This window comes from Hyperoodon ampullatus, assembly GCF_949752795.1.
Source record: "Hyperoodon ampullatus genome assembly, chromosome: 18".
Lineage (NCBI taxonomy): Eukaryota > Metazoa > Chordata > Mammalia > Artiodactyla > Ziphiidae > Hyperoodon > Hyperoodon ampullatus.
Genome location: NC_136931.1, coordinates 13,534,188 through 13,554,174, shown reverse-complemented (window position 1 = coordinate 13,554,174; position 19,987 = coordinate 13,534,188). Strand labels below are relative to the sequence as shown.

General features: G+C 45.7%; 1 protein-coding gene and 1 long non-coding RNA gene across 2 annotated transcripts; one reads left to right on the top strand and one right to left on the bottom strand.

The window, feature by feature from the left end:
* Positions 1-3,821: 3,821 nt before the first annotated feature.
* Positions 3,822-15,183, top strand: LOC307066595 (pyruvate dehydrogenase phosphatase regulatory subunit, mitochondrial-like; the record flags this gene model as incomplete). The annotated part of the gene is made up of 8 exons (XM_079723788.1): positions 3,822-4,045; positions 5,215-5,348; positions 9,470-9,551; positions 9,647-9,810; positions 10,622-10,743; positions 11,571-11,688; positions 12,440-12,589; positions 14,987-15,183. The coding sequence occupies 8 exons, from the start codon at positions 3,822-3,824 to the stop codon at positions 15,181-15,183; spliced, it is 1,191 nt and encodes a 396-aa protein (XP_079579914.1).
* An 870-nt stretch (positions 15,184-16,053) lies between these two features.
* On the bottom strand, positions 16,054-18,771 carry LOC307066532. Its single transcript, XR_013811384.1, has 2 exons — positions 18,671-18,771; positions 16,054-16,264 (listed from the first exon to the last, which is right to left on the bottom strand). It is a non-coding gene; the product is annotated as an uncharacterized lncRNA (long non-coding RNA).
* Between the last annotated feature and the right edge of the window lie 1,216 nt (positions 18,772-19,987).

Genomic DNA, 19,987 nt, shown 5'->3' with positions numbered 1-19,987 from the left:
GCACGGGCTTAGTTGCTCTGCTGCATGTGGGATCTTCCCGGACCAGGGCTCGAACCCATGTCCCCTGCATTGGCAGGCGGATTCTTAACCACTGCACCACCCGGGAAGCCCTTTACTTTTGTTTTTGATTTTCTGCAGAACATCATTTTATAACTTAGAATTTTAAAAATTAAAAATTGCTAATTGAAGAGTGTTTTCGCGCTTTGTTTTATTCCTTAAATCCCCTGGGCGGGGGCAGGGGGTACTTAAGGAGGTAAATGTGAAGGTGTGTGAAAGAGGGAGGACAGGTGCTGGAGCTCGGTTCAGGGGAAGGGGCAGGAAGGGGGGTCCAGGCCACGGTAAGGGATTAACTTCCGACCCTGTGGAGGAAGGCAGAGATGGTTTGCCGATGCCGGGAGGTTTACAGGTGGGAGTTTGGGAACAAGGTGAGACAGGTTATCTCCTCTGATGAAGGAAGAGAGGAGGGGGTGTTAAAAGGTTGGGAGAAAAGCCGTGTTATGGGTTCAGAACCCGGATGTAGAGAGAGCTGTGCCTGTGGCTTAATAGGAAGGAGCCCGGAGCTAGGAAGGCGTGCCTGCTCGCTTAAGGAACAAGGGAACAGGGTCTTTTCCCAGCGTGATTGAGTGGTAATGGTTCAGAAGCAAGGAGGATGCCGACCGTGCCTCTTGATGGTGAGGTCAGTGGAACAGGGCTGGCCGTGTGACAGTGACAGTTCCCTCAGGAGAGCTGCATTTCCATTAAGACAGAGGGTGGAGAGAACATTCGTGAAGGGGTCACTTTGGTAAGGATGTTCTAGAGTGCCCATAGAGAGGTTTTAGGGGAGGAAAGCAGATGGTTTGGAACTGGGGAGAGAAATTGGCCATGTGGAGATGAGCTTACAGCAAGACTAGGTGTGTGGAGAAGCTTCCATCTTGAGACATAGTTTGACAGGGACATGAGGTGTGGTGGGACCTCAAGGTGGCCAGAAGAGTTAGTCCCTAGTTGGTTGGGATTTCTCTTGGGATGCAGTCTGTGCCTGCCCTCGTCACACATCTGAGAGTCCCCTGACAGATGGGTGTTGATACGTGGCCTTAGGTGATTCAGGCTGATGGTGGAGCGTGCTGGGTCCTGAGGCTGCTGGTGGACGTGCTGTTGGTGACTTGCTAGCCACGTCCTACCCTCGTGTCTGCTTGTCGCCCCCACTCTGGTCTTCAGGCCTCGTCTTCCTGTACGTCTGTGACTGCATAGTCTGCGAGCAGGTCTTTCTTCAGTTTCTTGAAACTTGAACAGTCCCGTTTTGCTGTTAGATTCATTTTGTTAAAACCCTGCCTTTGTCATATTCAGCCTGTGGTACTGGACCAAGTATCAGAGCCTTCCATGGTCTGGCTTCACCGTACTTCAGTTTCTGCTATTACCCAGGGTTCATAGAAGCTTCGGCCTCTGAGCCAGGTCCTTCGCTGTCATCCACCAGTGGGTTCTTGGACTCCTTAATCAGTAGAAGTTGAGGCAAGGCTTTATCGGGACTCAAGGGAGCGAAAGCAAGCCGCAGGTTGCCGTGCTCACTCCCCCAGGGTGGGGGCCGATCGGTGGGTGGGGCCGGGGGGCGGCTTGGGTGGTCTGCCCAGCCCCGTGGTGGTGCTGTGCGCGGGGATCGTGCCAGGAGCCTGCTTTTGCTTCTGGCACCTCAGAAATGGCAGGTGGGTTTTGGCCTTTTTGTATCTTTGTTCTTTTCGCCCCCGCTGCCCTGCATGCAGTTAGTTTTAGTCCCTTACTGTTTCTCTGTGTTCTGTTGCTCCAGGAGATGTTTGTCCTGGTGCAGGCACTGCGACAAAGGGTCCCAGGCCCCAGCCTGTCTCACAGGCAGTTAGGGTCGGACTTGTTCTGCAGCTTGATGGTGTGTGCTTCCCTCTCTGTCCCGATTTTGCCCCTCCCAGGCTCAGCTTAGGTCTTACTCTCTACCCGCTCCTCATCCCCGTGGACCGGGCCTCCACGCTTTTCCTTGTCTAACGTAGGGTATTTGTTGTGCTGTAGGAGTGTGTCTTGGTGACTGGTGTGTAAGTGACCAGCCTGACGGGACTCGTCATCGTCTGCTCTCCGGAGCGCACGCGTGGTACCTTCAACTCCCCCCATCGCCGTGGGAGCGTGAGGCGAGCTGTCCTCCCCTGCAGCTTTGAATCCCGTCTCTCCCTCTCCTCCTTCTGGGCCTCATCCTCTGTTCTGGCCTCTCCTTTCTCTCCCGTCTCTTCCCTTTTCACTGGCTCATCCCCCCAGCGGTGAAACATGCTCAATAGCTCCCGGCCCTGAACGCAGACCACCTTGCTGGGCTCCGAGTTCCCTGCTCCCGTCAGAGCACGGCGGAGCGGTGGCCTCACTGCCTCATCTCGCTTACTCTTTAGCTTGTTCTAGTCTCTGTTCTCTCCCTGCCATTCCCCTGAGAATGTTCTTTCTGAGGACACCTGGGGCTCCGTGCTGTCACGTCTGGTGGACACGTGGCCGTCTTGCTCCCCCCTCGGCACCCTCTGTAGTTACCGCTTCTTCACACACGTTCCTCTGTTGGCTTCTGTGCCCTCTGCCTGGTTTTCTTTCTACCTCACTGGCCCCTCCTTCTCTATCTCTTTAGCCACTGTTCTTTCTCAGGACGCTCTGTGCGTCCACAGCGTTCAGTCCTGTTTGTAGTCCTTTCCTTCTCTTCCTTGTGTGTAAATGCCGGGAGCCTTGGGGGTCTTGTTCCTCGAGATGCTCGGGCTTCAAATATTCTACATGTGCTAATGACTCCCGGACCACACCCCCAGGTTTCAGGCTTGGGAACCCAGCTGCTGCTCCCTGTTTCCACGTGCTGCCTGCTGGGTCTCTGGCTGTTGACGTCTAAGACGGGGCCCTTTCACTGTCCACACGCATGCACACCCTCACAGCCTCCCTCCCGGTGTCTGATCCATCTCACGTAGTCCGTGGCCCCAGTTGCTCACCCCACACACTTAGCCATCATCCATACTTCTCCGTTTTTCCCGTTTTAACGTCCGGTTTGTTGGCAAGTAAGTTCTGTCTTTTCTCCTTCCCACACAGTCCAGTCATTTCTCTGACTCTGCTGCCACCATCCTTGTCTGAGCCACCATGGTGTCCCCCCTGGAGAACTGCCATGGCTTCCTGACTCACCCCTGCTTTCCCTGTCCTTCTAGGATCCTTCCATGGAGCCAGCCTGATCTTGGAAAAACAGACAAGATTATGTCATTCCCCTGCTTTAGTATTTTCCTTTGCATGTAGAATAAATCCCACTCCTCGTGGGGGCATCCAAGTGCTGTGTACGATTCGTCTCTGCCACCTCCAGCTCGGTCTCAGGTCACCTCCCCTCCCTCACGTGCTGTGGACACACTGGCCTCTTTTCTGTGCTTGGATTCCTCAAGCTGTGTCTCACTTCAGGGCCTTTGCACATGCTGGTTCTTCTGTCTGAACACTCTCACATAGCTGGTTCTTTTTCATCCATCAGGTCTTTTCAAATGTCACCTTCCTTCTGACCATGATTTTTTGGTGTGCCCCTAGTGACTCCGTCGTACTAGCTTTGTTACTTGTTTTATTTGTATATTGGCTGCTTGTCTCTCTCTGTCTCAGATATAAGTTGTGTAAAGGCAGGGACCTCCTCATTTGTGTTCATTGCTGTATCTATACCTAGCAATGTGTCTGGAACTCAGTAAGTCCTCAGACATTCGCTGAATGTACAATTATTTTTCTGTGTTTCAGCGCTTTCTCGTTAATCTTATGCTCTTGGTTTTCTCTGTCTAGTTTGAATTCTTGGGATCCGCTTCTTAGCTGAGTGAGAGCACGTCTCCCAGTTGCTGACAGACGTGATGTTTTGCTGGTTGCTGTCGGTGGTCCGAAGACCCAGAAGCAGCCGAGGATGGCAGAAGTGGTCCCCAGCCAGGAGCGGTGCGTCAGCTGCCAAAGCGCATTCTGTGGCCCTGCCTGCCCAGGCACAGGTGGTCATCTGTGGTGGTGGAATCATGGGCACATCTGTGGCCTATCACCTCTCCAAGATGGGATGGAAGGATATCGTGCTTTTGGAGCAGGGCAGGTAGGGATGAAGCTGGACGTGGCTGGGGGCTGTGCTGCACTGATTCTGTGGGCTTCCCTCATCCCTCTCATTTCAGTAGTACTGACCCAGCAGTAGCTAATGTAAGTGTCACGAAGTAGCGTAAGTAGAATTACAGAAAAGCGAAATCTTTGGTACTTTGTTTTGCAATGCCTAATACTCCTGTTTTCTGGTTTTCAGAGAGATGGCAGATGGGAACATAACAAGTAGCTAAAAGATGTGTTTATTTCCGGTTCAAAGCACATCTTACCATCTTGCTCTCTTTGTTGTAACAATACAGCAATAAATCCTGCGACTCAGGTGCTTCCTCTTTGAGCCAAAATGAAATTGGCTACATTCTTTCTTATTTCTGCTCCTTTTCAGTTGATTGACTTACTTTAGAACAGTTTAGATTTATAGAACAATTGCAACAATAGTGCAGAGTTACCATATACCTTGCATCCAGGTTTACCTACTATTAACATCTTATATTAGGATTAATGTTTCAATTAATGACGCAATTGTGATACATTATTTTAAACTAACGTTGCTGCTTTATTCGAATTGATTCACTTTTCACCTAGTGTCCTTTTTCTATTCCATGCTCTTTATGTTCTGTTGCCTACCACAAATTGGACAACATTTTAAAAATTTAAAGTGTGGTTATTTCTGAATAGGTGATACATCTACATAGTTCAGACTTGAAAATGTAAAAGGGTGTACAGGGGAAAGTCTCCTTCTGCTCGCTGACCTCTAGCTACAAGTTTCCCTCCCTGGAAGCCAGTTAGTTCCTTAGGTACCATTTCAGACACTCTTCTCCATGTCTAATCACATATGTATTGGTAGGTATGTACGTGGGTATATGCATATTCATTTTTTTTTCCCTTTTTCATACGAGTAGTAGCATACCTTAGACGGTGTTCCTCACCTGGCTTTTTTCATTAGGGTTGTTCCATTAGGATTGGTGCATAAAAGTGTTCATTTAGTTTTTATGGCCGTAAAGTATTCTGTTGTACAGGTGAACTCCAAAATTTTAAATCATTCTCATGTTGATGGACATTGCGGTTGTTTCCATCTTTGGATGTTACAACAGTGGTATAATGAGGAACCTTGAACTTCTTGTCTTCACCGATGTGTGCGTCTACCTAATAGCATTTGCATCTATCCTGCAGGCTGGCTGCTGGCTCTACGAGGTTCTGTGCTGGCATCCTAAGCACTGCCAGGCACTTGACCATTGAGCAAAAGATGGCAGACTACTCAAACAAACTCTACCATCAGTTAGAGCAAGAAACAGGGATCCATACAGGTAAGCAGGTAATCTAGACTCTTTTACTCAGTACTGTATTTGGTCCTTTACCAAGTCAGCTTGTGATTTGGTAATTCAGACTTGAGTTTTAATACGGGTTTTGCCACTTGTCAGGGTATGACCTTGGGCAAGTCACTTAGCTTGTTGAGCTGTCTTCACTTTCCTTATCTGTAAATCGAGGGCCTTCAGTCAGTATCCTAGCTCCTTTTCAGATTCTGTAATTCTTATAAAGTGGAAGTTTTCCTGGGCCATTTCCTGTATATTTCACTCATTGAAGTATAGTAAGTGCAACACTCGGCTCCTAAATGAAGAGGAGGAGAAACAACTCAACTTTAGGTGCTTGGTAGTTAAATCATAGTTTGACCCACTGCACTTCAAAAATTGATATTAAGGATATTTCTACCTAGAAAGCATAAACATGCATTTCTCCTTACCTGTGTAATTAAGTGGGTAGGGACACAGAATTGTAGGTTAAATAATACTGGAGTAAGTAGGGACTGTCCCAAGAAGAGGGAGACGAAGCCATGTTATGGTCCCATATGGTAACAAGGTAGAAAGAAAGTCCAGCGCTTTGTTATAAGGTGATGGATTAGATAGAAGCCCAGAGTCAAACCCAGTCTCGTGGCTGATGAAGCAGTTTGGTGACCACAGTATAATCATGAGAGGGTAGTGAGGCCCAGTGATGAAATTCAGGACAATGCCTATATGAGGCAGACCTTGCATAATTCAGATCACAGATACTTTAAGATTAATACTGACAAAAATGGTAGCTTTTCTTTTTGCCAACGGAAGTGTCACCTTATTTGTAAATTGTAACTTAAGACTGATTTTCTAATAACTTGAATATGATAGACATGGACCTAACTGTATTTCAGTCCTTTTTGGTTGGATTTAATTTAATGACAACAAGGTACTTGAATCAGATACTAACCAGTATTTGAGTCAGAAGAGGGTCCACATAATGAGCCCAGAAATGGAACTGCTGACTCCTGGTCCTTTGGTTCAGTTACTCGTGCTTGGTTGAGCCTTACATGGCTCAGCTGGTTAGATTCCAGAGGAATCAGGGCTGCAGGCTTCTTTTCTGTAAGGTAAGTTAGCCTAGCTTTTGTTCGAGGTCACTGGCTGGAATCCTTTATTGGGCCTGATCTCTCTTTGATGTCTGTGGGGCAGTGAGGAAGTCAGGCAACAGAGAGTAAGGGCATCCCCCTCAATCTGTCACCCCCATTGTAGTTCACCAGTGATGCAGTGAAAGGTGATGTAGGGACTTCCCTGCTGGAGAATTCTGTTGTCCAGCAGGATGTACAGGTGTGCATTCCAGTGACTGCTGTCAATCAGTGGACTGCTTTGAGATATTAAATAAGTGACATGTGTACAACGTAGATTTGATGATAACATATAATAAGCTAATCCTCTGAACATAGTTCATTCATGTGAGGTGTATGTTAACTGCTTTCTACTCTGAATTACTGGGTCATTCCAAGGGTCCTTATTATGCAGATACCAGTTTCTGCAGTGTTTCTTTTGCACATGATGTAATTTTTGTCAAGTGATTGAACATGATAATGTAAAAGTTTTAATAATCTTTGAAAGTATTCCACATATTATTTGATCTTATAATAAGGAAGGATCTTTTTTTTTTTTTTTTTTTTTTTTTTTGGGCAGTACGCGGGCCTCTCACTGCTGTGGCCTCTCCTGTTGTGGAGCACAGGCTCCGGACGCACAGGTCCAGTGGCCATGGCTCACGGGCCTAGCCTCTCCGCGGCATGTGGGATCCTCCCGGACTGGGACATGAACCTGTGTCCCCTGCGTCAGCAAGTGGACTCTCAACCACTGCGCCACCAGGGAAGCTCTCTCTTTTTTAAAAATTTATTTATTTTACTTATTTTTGGCTGCATTGGGTCTTCATTGCTGCGCGTGGGCTTTCTCTAGTTGCAGCAAGCGGGGGCTACTCTTCATCGCAGTGCACGGGCTTCTCATTACGGTGGCTCCTCTTGTTGCAGAGCACGGGCTCTAGGTGCGTGGGCTTCAGTAGTTGTGGCATGGGGGCTCAGTAGTTGTGGCTCGCAGGCTCTAGAACACAGGCTCGGTAGTTGTGGCGCACGGGCTTAGTTGCTCCGTGGCATGTGGGATCTTCCAGGACCAGGGCTTGAACCCATGTCCCCTGCATTGGCAGGCAGATTCTTAACCACTGCACCACCAGGGAAGCCCAGATCATTCTTTTACAGATGAAAAACCTAGATGCAGGTAGATTAAACCGTTAATTTACCAAGTCGGTGACAAATCAATTTTTAAAAATTACTTTGTGGGTTAGAAGGAACTTTTAAAAAGGTTTAAACATATGTAATAAGTTATATATTCATGATAATAAATGTGAACAATACAGAAATCTAAAAATAAAAAGTGATCCTCCCCACTGAATACCCACCAGAAGGTTACTAGTCTGTGGTTAGTTTGCATGGATATACAGGTCTACTTTTTTTAACCCAAATGAGATTGTATTAAGCATAGTATGTACTTTGTTTTTTCCACTTAAGAACATCTTGTACAAAAATATACGTGCATGAGATTGGTAAAATAAAATGGAACATCCCCACAAAGGATTATTAGGTAGATGTAAAAAGAAGGAGGAAGATGTCTGTGAATTGCTATGGAGTGATCTCTGTGATAATTATTAAATGAGAAAAACAAGGTGTTAAAAAGTATATAAAATGTGCTACTTTTGTGTAAGAAGAAATAAGAAAATATGCAAATGTATAGTTAATTTTGCAAAGAAAGAAACATAGGAAGGATAAACCGGAAAGTACTGAAGTTGGTTACCTCCCAGGGTAGGTGGGAAACAGGGTGCAGGGTGGGGGTCTGGGGGGTAGTGGTATTTCTGGCCTGACCTTGTATAGTTTTGACTTTTAGAATGATGTAAACATTTTGCATATTCAAATATAGAATAAAACCATCAGGAAAAGGGGGGAACGTTCAGTGGAACACTATCAGAAATAATCTATTTGCATTTCTTATGAATAACAACTTTACTATAGGGGAAAAAAGAACAAAGCCAGGGACTTCTGATCACAGTATTTAGACTCCACCTTCAGTCAAAGACAAAAGGAAGTGTGAACAAACATGGACCTGTGATTAGCAAGTTTATTTTTCACAGTGGTATGGACAGTTCTGCTTTCTGTGTACCCCAGGATTGAGCAAAGGAGTAAATATATTGAGGATAAATTTACCACTTGTAAAATCAGGCTCTGAAATTTCAGGTTTCCAAACTTGGCAATCTTGTCACGTCAGCGAAGGTCATATTTATCTGATGGTTTCAGAAGGGACAATAAAATATTTAAATGATCGTGACTGTATTTCCTTTTTAAAAAGACACTTGATTGATGCAAGTTTTTCTTCAAAAAAGCTAAGACTCATTGCATTCTGGGAGGATTGTCATTGACTCAGGTGTAATAGTGGTCATATCCAGCACGTTGATTGCAAACAACAGGAATTGACCGTGGCTAACTTGGGCGAAAGGAGTTTGTTGGAAGGCCACTGGGGCCTGTAGAGTTGGCAGGAGGCTGCCAGCTGGAGGCAGGGTGGAGGCCAGGTTGTAGGGACCCAACAGCAGCCAGTCCCTCAGCTGGAACAGGAATCATGTGGCCAGGACGCTGCTGCTCCCGAGATGAGGGATGTCCAGCCATTCCCTTCCTTGCTCAAGACTCAGTATTCCAGGAGGATCAGATTGGCTGAGCTTAGGTCACAGGCCTGCTGGTTGTACTGAGGTGGAAGATGTGCTGAGTGGCCTTCACCAAGGGTTACTCTCCCACCAACAATAAGAGGAGAAAGTGTCTAATTATAATTACATAAGGAGTGAAGAATTGATGGGTCACAGTTACTTCTCGCCCCCCCCCAAAAAAAACCAAAGGTTTGTTCAGCAATGGTGTCCTTCATTTCTAGTGTAAGAGTGATTTTATGTACATTAGACTCATTTGATCCTCACAGAACTGTGAGCTGAGAATGATTGGGAGGTGGCAGCCCAGGACTCATCACGGGTCTTCCACTTTACAGTCTAGTGGGCTTGCTATTCTGCACCCCCTGCATTTGGCCTGGTCTGTCTCAGTTTGGGCTGTTTTTTCTTCCAGGTTACATAAGGACAGGCTCGATCTTTCTGGCCCAAACTCAGGACCGGCTGATCTCCCTGAAGCGCATCAATTCAAGGCTGAAGTACGTATGAGGCTAGAAGCCTGTCCTAACTTTACTGTCAGCTGACCTCTGCCGGAGGGCAGTGAATGTCATTGTCCCCCTGTGTTCTGTGGCAGTGTTATAGGCATCCCCTCCGAGATCATCTCCCCCAAGAAAGTGGCCGAACTTCACCCTCTCCTCAATGTGTACGACCTGGTGGGGGCCGTGCATGTCCCCGAGGATGCAGTGGTGTCCTCCGCTGAGGTGGCTCTTACCCTGGCAAGTGCTGCCTCCCAAAATGGTAAGCAGGTTTTGGGGTTAGGAAGGAAGAGGTCGTCTAAGGAAGCATCTCTCAGTAGGGCAGGAACACCAACCAACTTCCATATTGGGACACTGGCTCCTGGCTCCTAGAATTTTTGTCTTAATATAGTATCTGTTAATAAATATTTTTCCTCAGGGCCACATTTGTCTTATTAAGTTCCAAGGAACTGCTTTTAGTCCCGCTTAAAGCACTTCAGATTTAAGGGCATTTTCTCCCCCACAGGACTTGAGAAGCTCTAAGGTTGAAACACACCTTGGGGATTTAATCCGCAGCTTGGATCATATCCTGATGTTGGAATGAATGGGGGGAAGACTAATCAGTGTCCATGGTGTTATATACTTTGGATGAACTGATTCTTGATGTACGTAGATTAGGATTTAAGGATGCCCAATGGCACTTTTTCTCTCGTACCCCTTTTATGATCCCTGGAATTTTTTTTTTTGGCCACGCTGCGTGGCATGTGGGACCTTATGTCCCTGACCAGGGATCGAACCCATGCCCCCTGCAGTGGAAGCGCAGAGCCCTAAACGCTGGACCGCCAGGGAATTCCCATGATTCCTGGAATTTGATTACATACTAAAGTCAGTTTTTTCAGTTGGCCTGGTATTTTCAGTCTTGAGAAAGGTCCATTTACACAGTCTCAGGATGCGGTTTCAGGAGTTTTTTGGTTTTTAAAATTAAAGGCCAGCATCGACCTGGCCTCTTCCGTGTTTGTTGAGAGTCTGCTGCAGGTGCCTAATTCTGAAACATCAGATGATGATGCCCCGACTCTTTGTTTACCTTGGAACAGGTGTTCAGATCTATGACCGGACAAGTATTCTTCATGTTATGGTGAGGAAAGGTCAAGTCACTGGTGTGGAGATGGATAAAGGACAGATCCAGTGCCACTATTTTGTCAACTGTGCTGGTCAGGTAGGTTAGCGACAATACTGGGTCACTGCTTTTCTTATTTAACTTTTGTCTCCAGGATTTTTTTTGGGGGGGTGGGGCGGGTGGTGCAGATGTACAGTTAATATTGTGATGCACTAAGCAGATGTCAGGGACCACACTGTTTCTTGTTTGGACAGGAAGACTCAGAATTCTCTCACTCCAAATCGGAAGCCTGTTCTTACTCCTCAAATAGAAGCCTGGGTGACCTTTTCCTTCCTCCCCCGCTGGCTGATTGGCGCTGTCCTGGTCAGGAAGGCCAGGGGAGAGTTGGGCATTGAGAGAAACCAGTCCTTGGCGTCGGGTCTGTCTGTGGTGTTTCATTTCATCCTACCACCCAGCAGATGAGTATTAGGCTGTTTTATTGTGTCAGGAGCGTGGATTCAGTTTCCAGGACATTAAACTGCTGCTGCTTTGAAGGCAGATTGATCCCTTGCCTCCCACTCCACAGTCTTAAGGGGACCTAGGAGTACTTGCTGCCATGTGCAGTTCTTTATGATTGGTATTTGGGGTTTGTGGTTGAGGCCAGGCGTTTTGTTAGAAGGGCCTCGCTTGCTCCCCACGAGCTCCTTTCACGAGCTGGTAAATCTGTCTTCCTCTGCTCGAAAAGCAGACTTTGTGGTTTAAAGGGTGTAGTGTTGCTCCCCGTCCAATAACTGAACTAAAGCAGGCTGGAACTTGGCTTCCCACAGCTGACGTGGAGGCAAGAGCGCACAGAAGCCACTTGAAATTAAACTCTTTTCAAGAGGCTGCACTTGCTCATTTGTCTTTCTGTTCCTCTTCCACCCACAAATCAATCTGTCCGTTTGTAGTGGGCATACGAGCTGGGTCTGTCCAACGAGGAGCCGGTTAGTATCCCGTTACATGCCTGCGAACACTTCTACCTTCTGACTCGCCCCTGGGAGACCCCTCTGCAGAGCAACACACCAAGTGAGGACTTGCACTTTGTTTTTAATCTTGTTTCCTTGCCCCTGTCCTGTCCTCTGCAAAGGAAGGCTTTCTGCTCAGGACAGACTGTGCCCGGAAGAGTCTTTCCTTTTCGTTTCTTTTCTGGAGCATGGTACAGGGAGGTGGACCCCATCCTAACTTGACTTTAATAACTCTTTAGGAAAGGATGGCCAGAGTGGGCATTGCACTTAAGCAGTTTTGTTTGTTTGCAAGCTAACGGGTAGTCCCAAACAGAGGTCTAAACTGAGAGTGTTTGGAATGTAACCTAGAGTTCTTGACTTAATGCTACACGTTGTGGAGATGTCGCAGGTGAGCTATAAACTCGGGCTGTTCAGAGACTCCCAGCGCTGTAGGGGTTTGATACCACTTGGAGGCCTTCATCCCTGGAGTGGGCTCCGCAGTCCCCCCTTCTCTCTGGCTTTCACATGGCACAGTGGCAGTTAAGCAGTTTGATTCTGAGAACTAGTCAAAGCTTCTAGGTAAGTGATCTGGTTAGGGATAATCTGAGAAACAGTCTCCACTGTAAACCTGAGAGGGAGGATCCTCCCCCGTGACCGGGAACAGTATTTTAAAGCTAATGAATGCCTGTGTTCACCGAATGCTGTTTGGTTAATAAGTCCAATTTTGGGTGTTTTTTGTTTTGCTGCTTTTTCTGTCCATTTAGACAGCTGGCTTGCCGCTCAACCCTGTCTTCTCCTCTACCCCCCACCCCCTTGTCATTTCTCTTCCTCAGCTGTTGTGGATGCCGATGGAAGAATTTATATTCGGAGCTGGCAGGGTGGCATCCTGTCTGGGGGCTTTGAGAAGAACCCAAAACCAATTTTCACTGAGGGCAAGAACCAGCTGGAGATTCAGAATCTACAGGAAGACTGGGATCACTTTGGTGTGTGAACTAGATTCTAACAAGATTGCCTTATATTTGTCTAAGATGTTACACTTTAAAGCCTTTTCAGGAACACAGGCATACCTCATTTTATTGTGCTTCGCACATACTGAGTTTTTTCTTGGTTTCGTTTTTCAATTTTTTAATTTTTGAAGTATAGTTGATTTAGTGTCGTGTCAAACTCTGCTGTATGATACTGAGGTTTTTTGGGGGGCTTTTTGTTTGTTTTTGCGGTACGTGGGCCTCTCACTGTCGTGGCCTCTCCCGTTGCGGAGCACAGGCTCCGGACGTGCAGGCTCAGTGGCCATGGCTCACGGGCCCAGCCGCTCTGTGGCATGTGGGATCTTCCGGGACCGGGGCACGAACCTGTGTTCCCTGCATTGGCAGGCAGAATCTCAACCACTGTGCCACCAGGGAAGCCTGATACTGAGTTTTTTATAGATTGAGGTTTGTGTTGAAAAAGTCTGTTGGGACTGTTCTCCAACAGCATTTTCTCACTTTGTGTCTCTGGCACATTTTGGTAATTCTAACAATATTTCAAGCTTTTTAATTGTTACGGTTGTTACGGGGATCTGTGATCAGTGCTTTTTGTTGTTACTGTTGCAAAAGATATGATTTGCTGAAGGCTCAGATGATGATTAGCATATTTTAGCAGTGAAGGTTTTTGTTTTTTACATTTTTTTAGAAGTTTTTAATAAGACACTGAAGTCTAAGTAGAAAATTTTTTTAAATGATCTTTTTTTTGAGGTATAATTGATGTACAGTATACAAGTTTCATGTGTACAAATATAGTGATTCACAATTTTTAAAGGTTATGTTCCACTAATAGTTATTATCAAATATTGACTACATTCTGTGTTGTACAGTACATCCTTGTAGCTTATCCTTTTTATACATAGTAGTTTGTACTTCCTGATTCCCTACCCGTCTTGTCCCTCCCTTTTTTTCTCTCTCCCGAACAATTACCACTAGTTTGTTCTCTGTATCTGTGAGTCTGTTTCTTTTTTGTTACATTCACTAGTTTTTCTTTTTTAGAGTCCACATATAAGTGATAACATAGTGTTTGTCTTTCTCTGACTCGTTTCACTAAGCATAATACCCTTCAAGTCCATCCATGTTATTGCAAATGGCAAGTTTTCTTTTTTTAAGAGCTGAGTAGTATTCCATTGTGTGTGTGTGTCTCTCTCTCTCTCTATATATATAGACACACACACACACACACACACCTACCTTCTTTAGCCATCTGTTGATGAACACTTAGGTTGCTTGCATATCTAGCCAGGTAGTTTTTAATTTACATTGTTTCTAGTTATGTACATTTTTTAGACATAATGCTATTGTACATACAGTACACTATAGTATAGTGTGAACAAAATTTTTATATGTACTGAGAAACCAAAACATTCACGTGACTCGCTATATTGCTATATTCACTTTATTGCGGTGGTCTAGAACTGAACTGAGGTATACCCATAGTTCCTTATTTGATCTTTGTAACAACCCCTTTTGGTGGTTACAGAGGGTAGTCTACAGAGTTTGTCTGATCTAAGGATACAGTTATTGGTGAGCAGATTCAGGGACCTAAAATTAAAATCTTGGTTTAAGGGACTTTTGGCTTATCACTTATTCGCCTAAAATCATTGCTGAAATTTTAGGCTGGGAGGAAACCTTCTTTTGATAGGACTTCATTTAAAATTGAACAGAATTTTAAGAAGGAAAATAGTTTCATTAATATGTTCTTTTACTCAATTTTTAAATAATTTTAATTTATCAAATTGGTAATACAGTCACATGGTTCCAAACTCAAAAGATATGAAAGGGTCTATAGTGAAGAGTGTCCTTCCTTCCCCTTGGACTTAAAATTTTTTTTCTTTAAATTTAGGAAATTTCAAACTTTTAAAAGTGAAGAGAATAATGTAAAGAAATCCCATGTACCTACCAGCCAGCTTCAGTCTGGCTTCATCTTTACCACTGTCCCACTGGATCATTCCCTGACGATGGACTTACCTTAAAACAGGCTGAGGGTCTGTCTTTTGCAGCTGTTCCAACTTAGGAAAACATTGCCTTTTATTGCACATCTCTTTGGGGGTCATTTAAGAGCTTTTCCGTGAGTCCTGATCCCTTTGAGATTCCATAGCCAGATGTAGTATTTACTCTTCCATAGCTCCTTTCCCTTCTCAAGAGTATCTTTTTTCTCTGTCTTTACGCCAAGAACTCTGTAGGAATGTCCCATACTTCCCAAGGCTTCTGCTTCTGACAGATGGCCCAGTTGGCTCATCTTAGAAAACCTCCACAAGACATTTTCCGAAAGGAGAGGGAGTAGAAAAGTGTAAGGGGTAGGGAGTTTTGAATCCCCTAAAGCTGAGGACTGTGTTGGGGTCTGTTTTTGCTGCTCAGAGCCCCTGTTGAGTTCCCTGCTGCGTAGGATGCCGGAACTGGAGACTCTGGAGATCATGAAGTTGGTGAATAGCCCCGAGACCTTCACCCCGGACATGAGGTGCATCATGGGCGAGTCCCCTTCAGTGCGGGGCTACTTCGTCCTGGCGGAAATGAACTCTGCTGGCCTTTCGTTTGGTGGAGGAGCCGGAAGGTAAGTCTTTCCCGCTCAGGTTCAGCTTGCGAGGCTTCTTCCTTTCTGGACTTACTTCTGGTTCATAGGGTTTGTGATATACCTAATCCAGTATGTTCATAATAAGAGGAAGACACATGTCATGAGAGAGCTGTCCCCTTGGAAGTACTTGCCATGGGAGGCTCTCCCCGTGTTCCAGACATGTCACTGTATGGAATGTTTTTGGACCTCCTCTTTTGGAGTTAGCCTTGGAGCCAGTGGGATGGTTTTTTTGGAACTACTTCAGTCATAACAAATGTTGATCATTCAGGAAAGTGGAAATAGAGCAGGTTTGGACAATAAGATGATGAAGTTTTTGTTAGACATGTTAGCCTACCTATGGACTCCCAGATGTGCTGGCTGACAGAACAGCTGGGTAAAGAGAATAGAAGTCCAGTGACTGAATTTCTGGATGGAAGCTAAGTATAGTAAAGGATCACTGGCTGCTTCTCTCTCATGTCTTTCTCTTCCTACTGCTGTAAGCAAAAATACACAGCTCGTTTTCCACACAGACATGGGCTCATGTTAACATCTTACAGAAAGACCCGAATGAACTTTTTGGCCAACCCAATACTTGAGTGATGAGTCAGTGCCAGGTTCTTACTATGAAGTCAAGTGTAAGGGCAGGATGTCAAGTCCAGTGACAGGGACTTCAGGAGAAGAAATGGGGCTTTTCCCCCACAGCCATGCCCCCCATCGCATGGAGGGAAGGTATCTTATTTACCTGTTTTCAAATTCTCTTGTACACTTTGGGAACAGGTACAAATGGTTTTATGTACGATGATTATTCTTAGTGATGGCAAAAACATATTTGGTTACCACAGATGCAGGACATTTCTCAGGCAGACACGGCAAGAGTAGTGAAAATGTCCGTTTATTCATTTACAAACTTAGTAACATAAAATAAAATTGAAATCTGACTTGGTAGAAATACAGTGCACGACGTTAATACCACATTCGCAGAGGGCAGAAATGCTGTCACCCTGTGTGCCTGTCATCACCAGGGCTCGTGAGAAACATCCCATTTACTAACGTGCCTCGCACGTTTTCAGGACCACATGCTGATGCTACACATGGGATAGAAAAGGGCTGAGTTGAACTGCACGTTTACAAATGCAAAGAACGAGTTGTAGCCTTTACAGTAATTACAATGGCATTTTCTTACATCCCAAGAGTTGACCAGAGAGTAAAGTGTTAGCTGTGCTGCTGGAAGACCCTTCACTGAAACGAGCTGCAGAAGCTTTCGACCCTACACCCATCTGTTGAAGGTACTTTTTTTCGTCTCCTCCCACCATGTGACACTCTGGAGTGTAAGGCACTAGAACCTGGCTTGGAGGAAAGAGGTGCCCCAAGCTCCAGTTCTTGGTGTGCAAAGGAAATCCTGGCATAGATCCATTGAAACAGATGCTAAAAGTATCCTCTCCACTTCTTACAATTTCTGTCCTTGAGAGACAGAAAAATGAGAAGGCAGAAAGTCTGCAAAGGATGAAAATAGGTGTATCTAAATATCATGAGAAAAATGGCCCACGAAGAAACGTGTAATTCCCCAAGGGTTCTGCTCAGAGAAGTCACGAATCACACACAAGGAACAACTCTGGTGTTTAATGGATAAAGGAGAAGGCAAAGACGTACAAAAATACTCAGTCCTCTTGAAAAATAGTGTATTTGTCATGGTAAGGGACTGCATATGCCAGCCCCGTGATGACAATGAAGGAGGCTTACAACTAACAGAGCACCTTAAAGTGGAGGGCAGTGGCGGTGGGTTTGGGGAGCGGCTCTGATGCGTGGCTCCTTAGCTCCCTCACGACTCACTGTGGGACGCGACTACTGCCTCATTTCATCTGCCGTCTCTTCCACTCAACTGTGCTGCTCCTGAGTCCATGTGCCTGCACGTGACATGTGCCAGATGAAAATTCCTTACTCGTGAGAAACTTTTCTCTACCTCCTGTTGATAAAATGCTGCTTATATCAAAGTTTGTGAGGGATGGGTGTGTGTGTGTGCAGAAAGAAAAGGAACACAGTAGGTTATACTTCAGGATTGAGCACTGCTGACCAAATCTCTATCTTAGATACTATAGATACTTAGATCCTTGCTGCCTACACTGGCCAAGAGGCAACAAAGGTATAAAAAGGAACTTGTAGTTAATGCCTGAAAGCCAGCCAATGCGGTTGTTTTACAGAGGCAGAAATCAAGGCAGAGGGGTCATCTCTCCAGTGAGGCAAAATCACTTTAGGAAGCGCCTATCATTCCCGCCACATACATGGTGGCAGTGGGGAGGAGTTAACGTCGCAAATGCATGCAAAGGCAGGATAAGGGAGAAAGCTGAAGAGTTATTTTTCACGTTGAGTTACTTTCTTGGAAACAACAGCCTAGGAAAGAAGCGATAAAGCTAAAACTCTGGGTCTGTACAAGGAGGTGGAATCCAGGGGCAGCACACCTCCTGATGAGAAGCAAACAAGTGACTTGGCGCTACTCCTGCAGAAACAGGAACTTGGGGGCCAAAGTGAGACTGGGGTTAATCACTGGGCTCAATGGCATCTCTTGCATTTGGGGGTACAGGGACTCCTCAGAAAAGCACTAGAATGTAGTGGGAACTGTTCAGTTTTCTCTCCTGGAGCTTGTCCTGCCTATGCAGTGCTATGTGACCAAAACACAAGTTAAAGGACATCAAATTGTGCTATCCAAGCAGGTAGGTCTTGTCCGTCCCTTTTTGCTCTAAAAACTTTCTGAATTAGAGCTTTTATCACAGACAAGAAATCCTCAATGTCAGTCACATAACCATGGGATTTACATGTGGCACAAGTAGCTAGAGGCTTATCTCAAGAGAGGAGAAGGCTCACAGGAGACTTGCAACCTTGATTCTCCATCTGTGTGAAGCCAACACACTTTGTGTTTCTAGGTTCAAAATGATTCTTCAGTTGCACATGCTGAGAAGATTGTGGAGCCCCTCCCAGTACAGCACAAGTGGTGATAACAGATCATTTCAGAGAGAAGAAAAAAGTACCAACCACCTAAAACAAGAATCCAGCTACTCCTTGAACAATCCCTCCAATCTCCAGGGAAGGGTGAGTTGTCACAGAAAGCAAACACATGCGGTCCCAGTGCCCAAGTCGGGGATGACACAGAAATGAAGATGTTTTGATTGTTAACTATGCTTGAGGCAGGAAAGAGTCACCCCCTTCCCTTTAGGACCAGATAGAGAAACCTACCAGATTCATATTGCCTATATTTGAAAGGACCAAAGGAGACTTGAAGGATGAATTGTAAAGTGCTGGAAGGTAAGTAAGTTTCAGGGCACTCAACAAACAAGTGATTCCCCCCAGAATCTTAACATCTTGTCAGAGTCGTAGAAGTGTGACCCCTATTTATGGACAAGATGTGATTTATGCATAAATGTAGATTTTCTTTTGGATTCAATCCCAAATAACTTTCCATTTATAAAGACGACTTTGCAGTGGTGTGCATGGGATACCTTTAGTTCTACGTCTGTTTCCATCTTCTTGGGTCAGTCGGCTCCCTGCTGGTAACACCTGCATTGTCCGGTGCCAGTTTCCTGCTCTCCAGCTGGGCAGCACCTCTCCTCTTTGCCTAGAAGCAGCATCTCTCAGCTAGTTAACTTCACATTTGCACCAAAATACCAAGGCCCCCCGACAGAATTCTAATCACATACTCCCTCATTAGATCAGTGAAGACCTCGGAAGAAGGTGGACACTAAAGTCAGTGATCTAGTGGGTAAACAGAAATCCCAGAGAAATGCCAGAGCAGGCAGACACCTGAGAATTGTAAGCTGCTCTAATAAAATGAAAGGATTGTCTCTAATATACTTACAGACCTATCAGAACTAATGCATCCAAGATTCCAAGATAACAAAGGCTATGGTTAATTAAAATCTCTAGTAGCCATTTGTTTGCAAGGGGAAATTAAGTGTGGAGATGGATGCCACAGTCTGTGCGATCCAAGTTCCACCCTTAGAAAACAGAGACACTGCTTGAACATGTGCAGGGCGCTCTTACCCCAAGTTACCTTCTATTCCAGAAGATGTGGAGAGATGTCTGGAAAGAGAAGACGGAAAGCAGACCTTGGGCTCAGGTAACATACGCTCTCCACACTGGGAACTCCCAAGTGGGTTATCTCTGTGTGGATCTGTGTATTTTGTGCAGGGGAAGCAACCCTGGGGTCCCAGTAGCTCTCTTCAACTCAGCGTGGCCACAAGGTTTAATTACTCAGCCAGGATGCTTGTCCTGCCTCCCCCGTCCTCTTCTAAGGGAGAGAGCGTGCACTGAGCCAGTGGGCCTCCTGTGGAAGGGACACATGAGGCTGAACTGAAAGTCACAAGCGCTCGGAGAAGAGGAACATCAAGGTGGGGTGACTGAACTGTGAGTAGCTGAAAGAAAAGCAGCACAGTTTCATAGAAAACTCAGCATCGCTGGAGCTTAGTTTAGTTTGAGGTCAGACCCTTTCAGCTAGGAAAAGCAACACTAAAGGCAACATGGTCTTCCCCTTTCAAACACTGTGGCTTATTTGTTTAGTCAGTTAAATAAACCACAACCCCCCCTCATTACAGAATTAGCAAGAGATGAAAATTATAGACAGGTGGCCCTAGCCCAAGAGTCTGATAACTGGGGTCAGTAGGGAGGCCCAGGATGGTTGACTACTTGTCTGTGCTAAACCCCAGGTAATGCCCACATGATGCCTCTCATCAGCGAGGTAGATGGTCATCCTCCTGCTAGAGGTATCAGGGTGCCGACCCACAGCACAAAGGGATGGGAGAAGGACCTGCCTGGCTAAA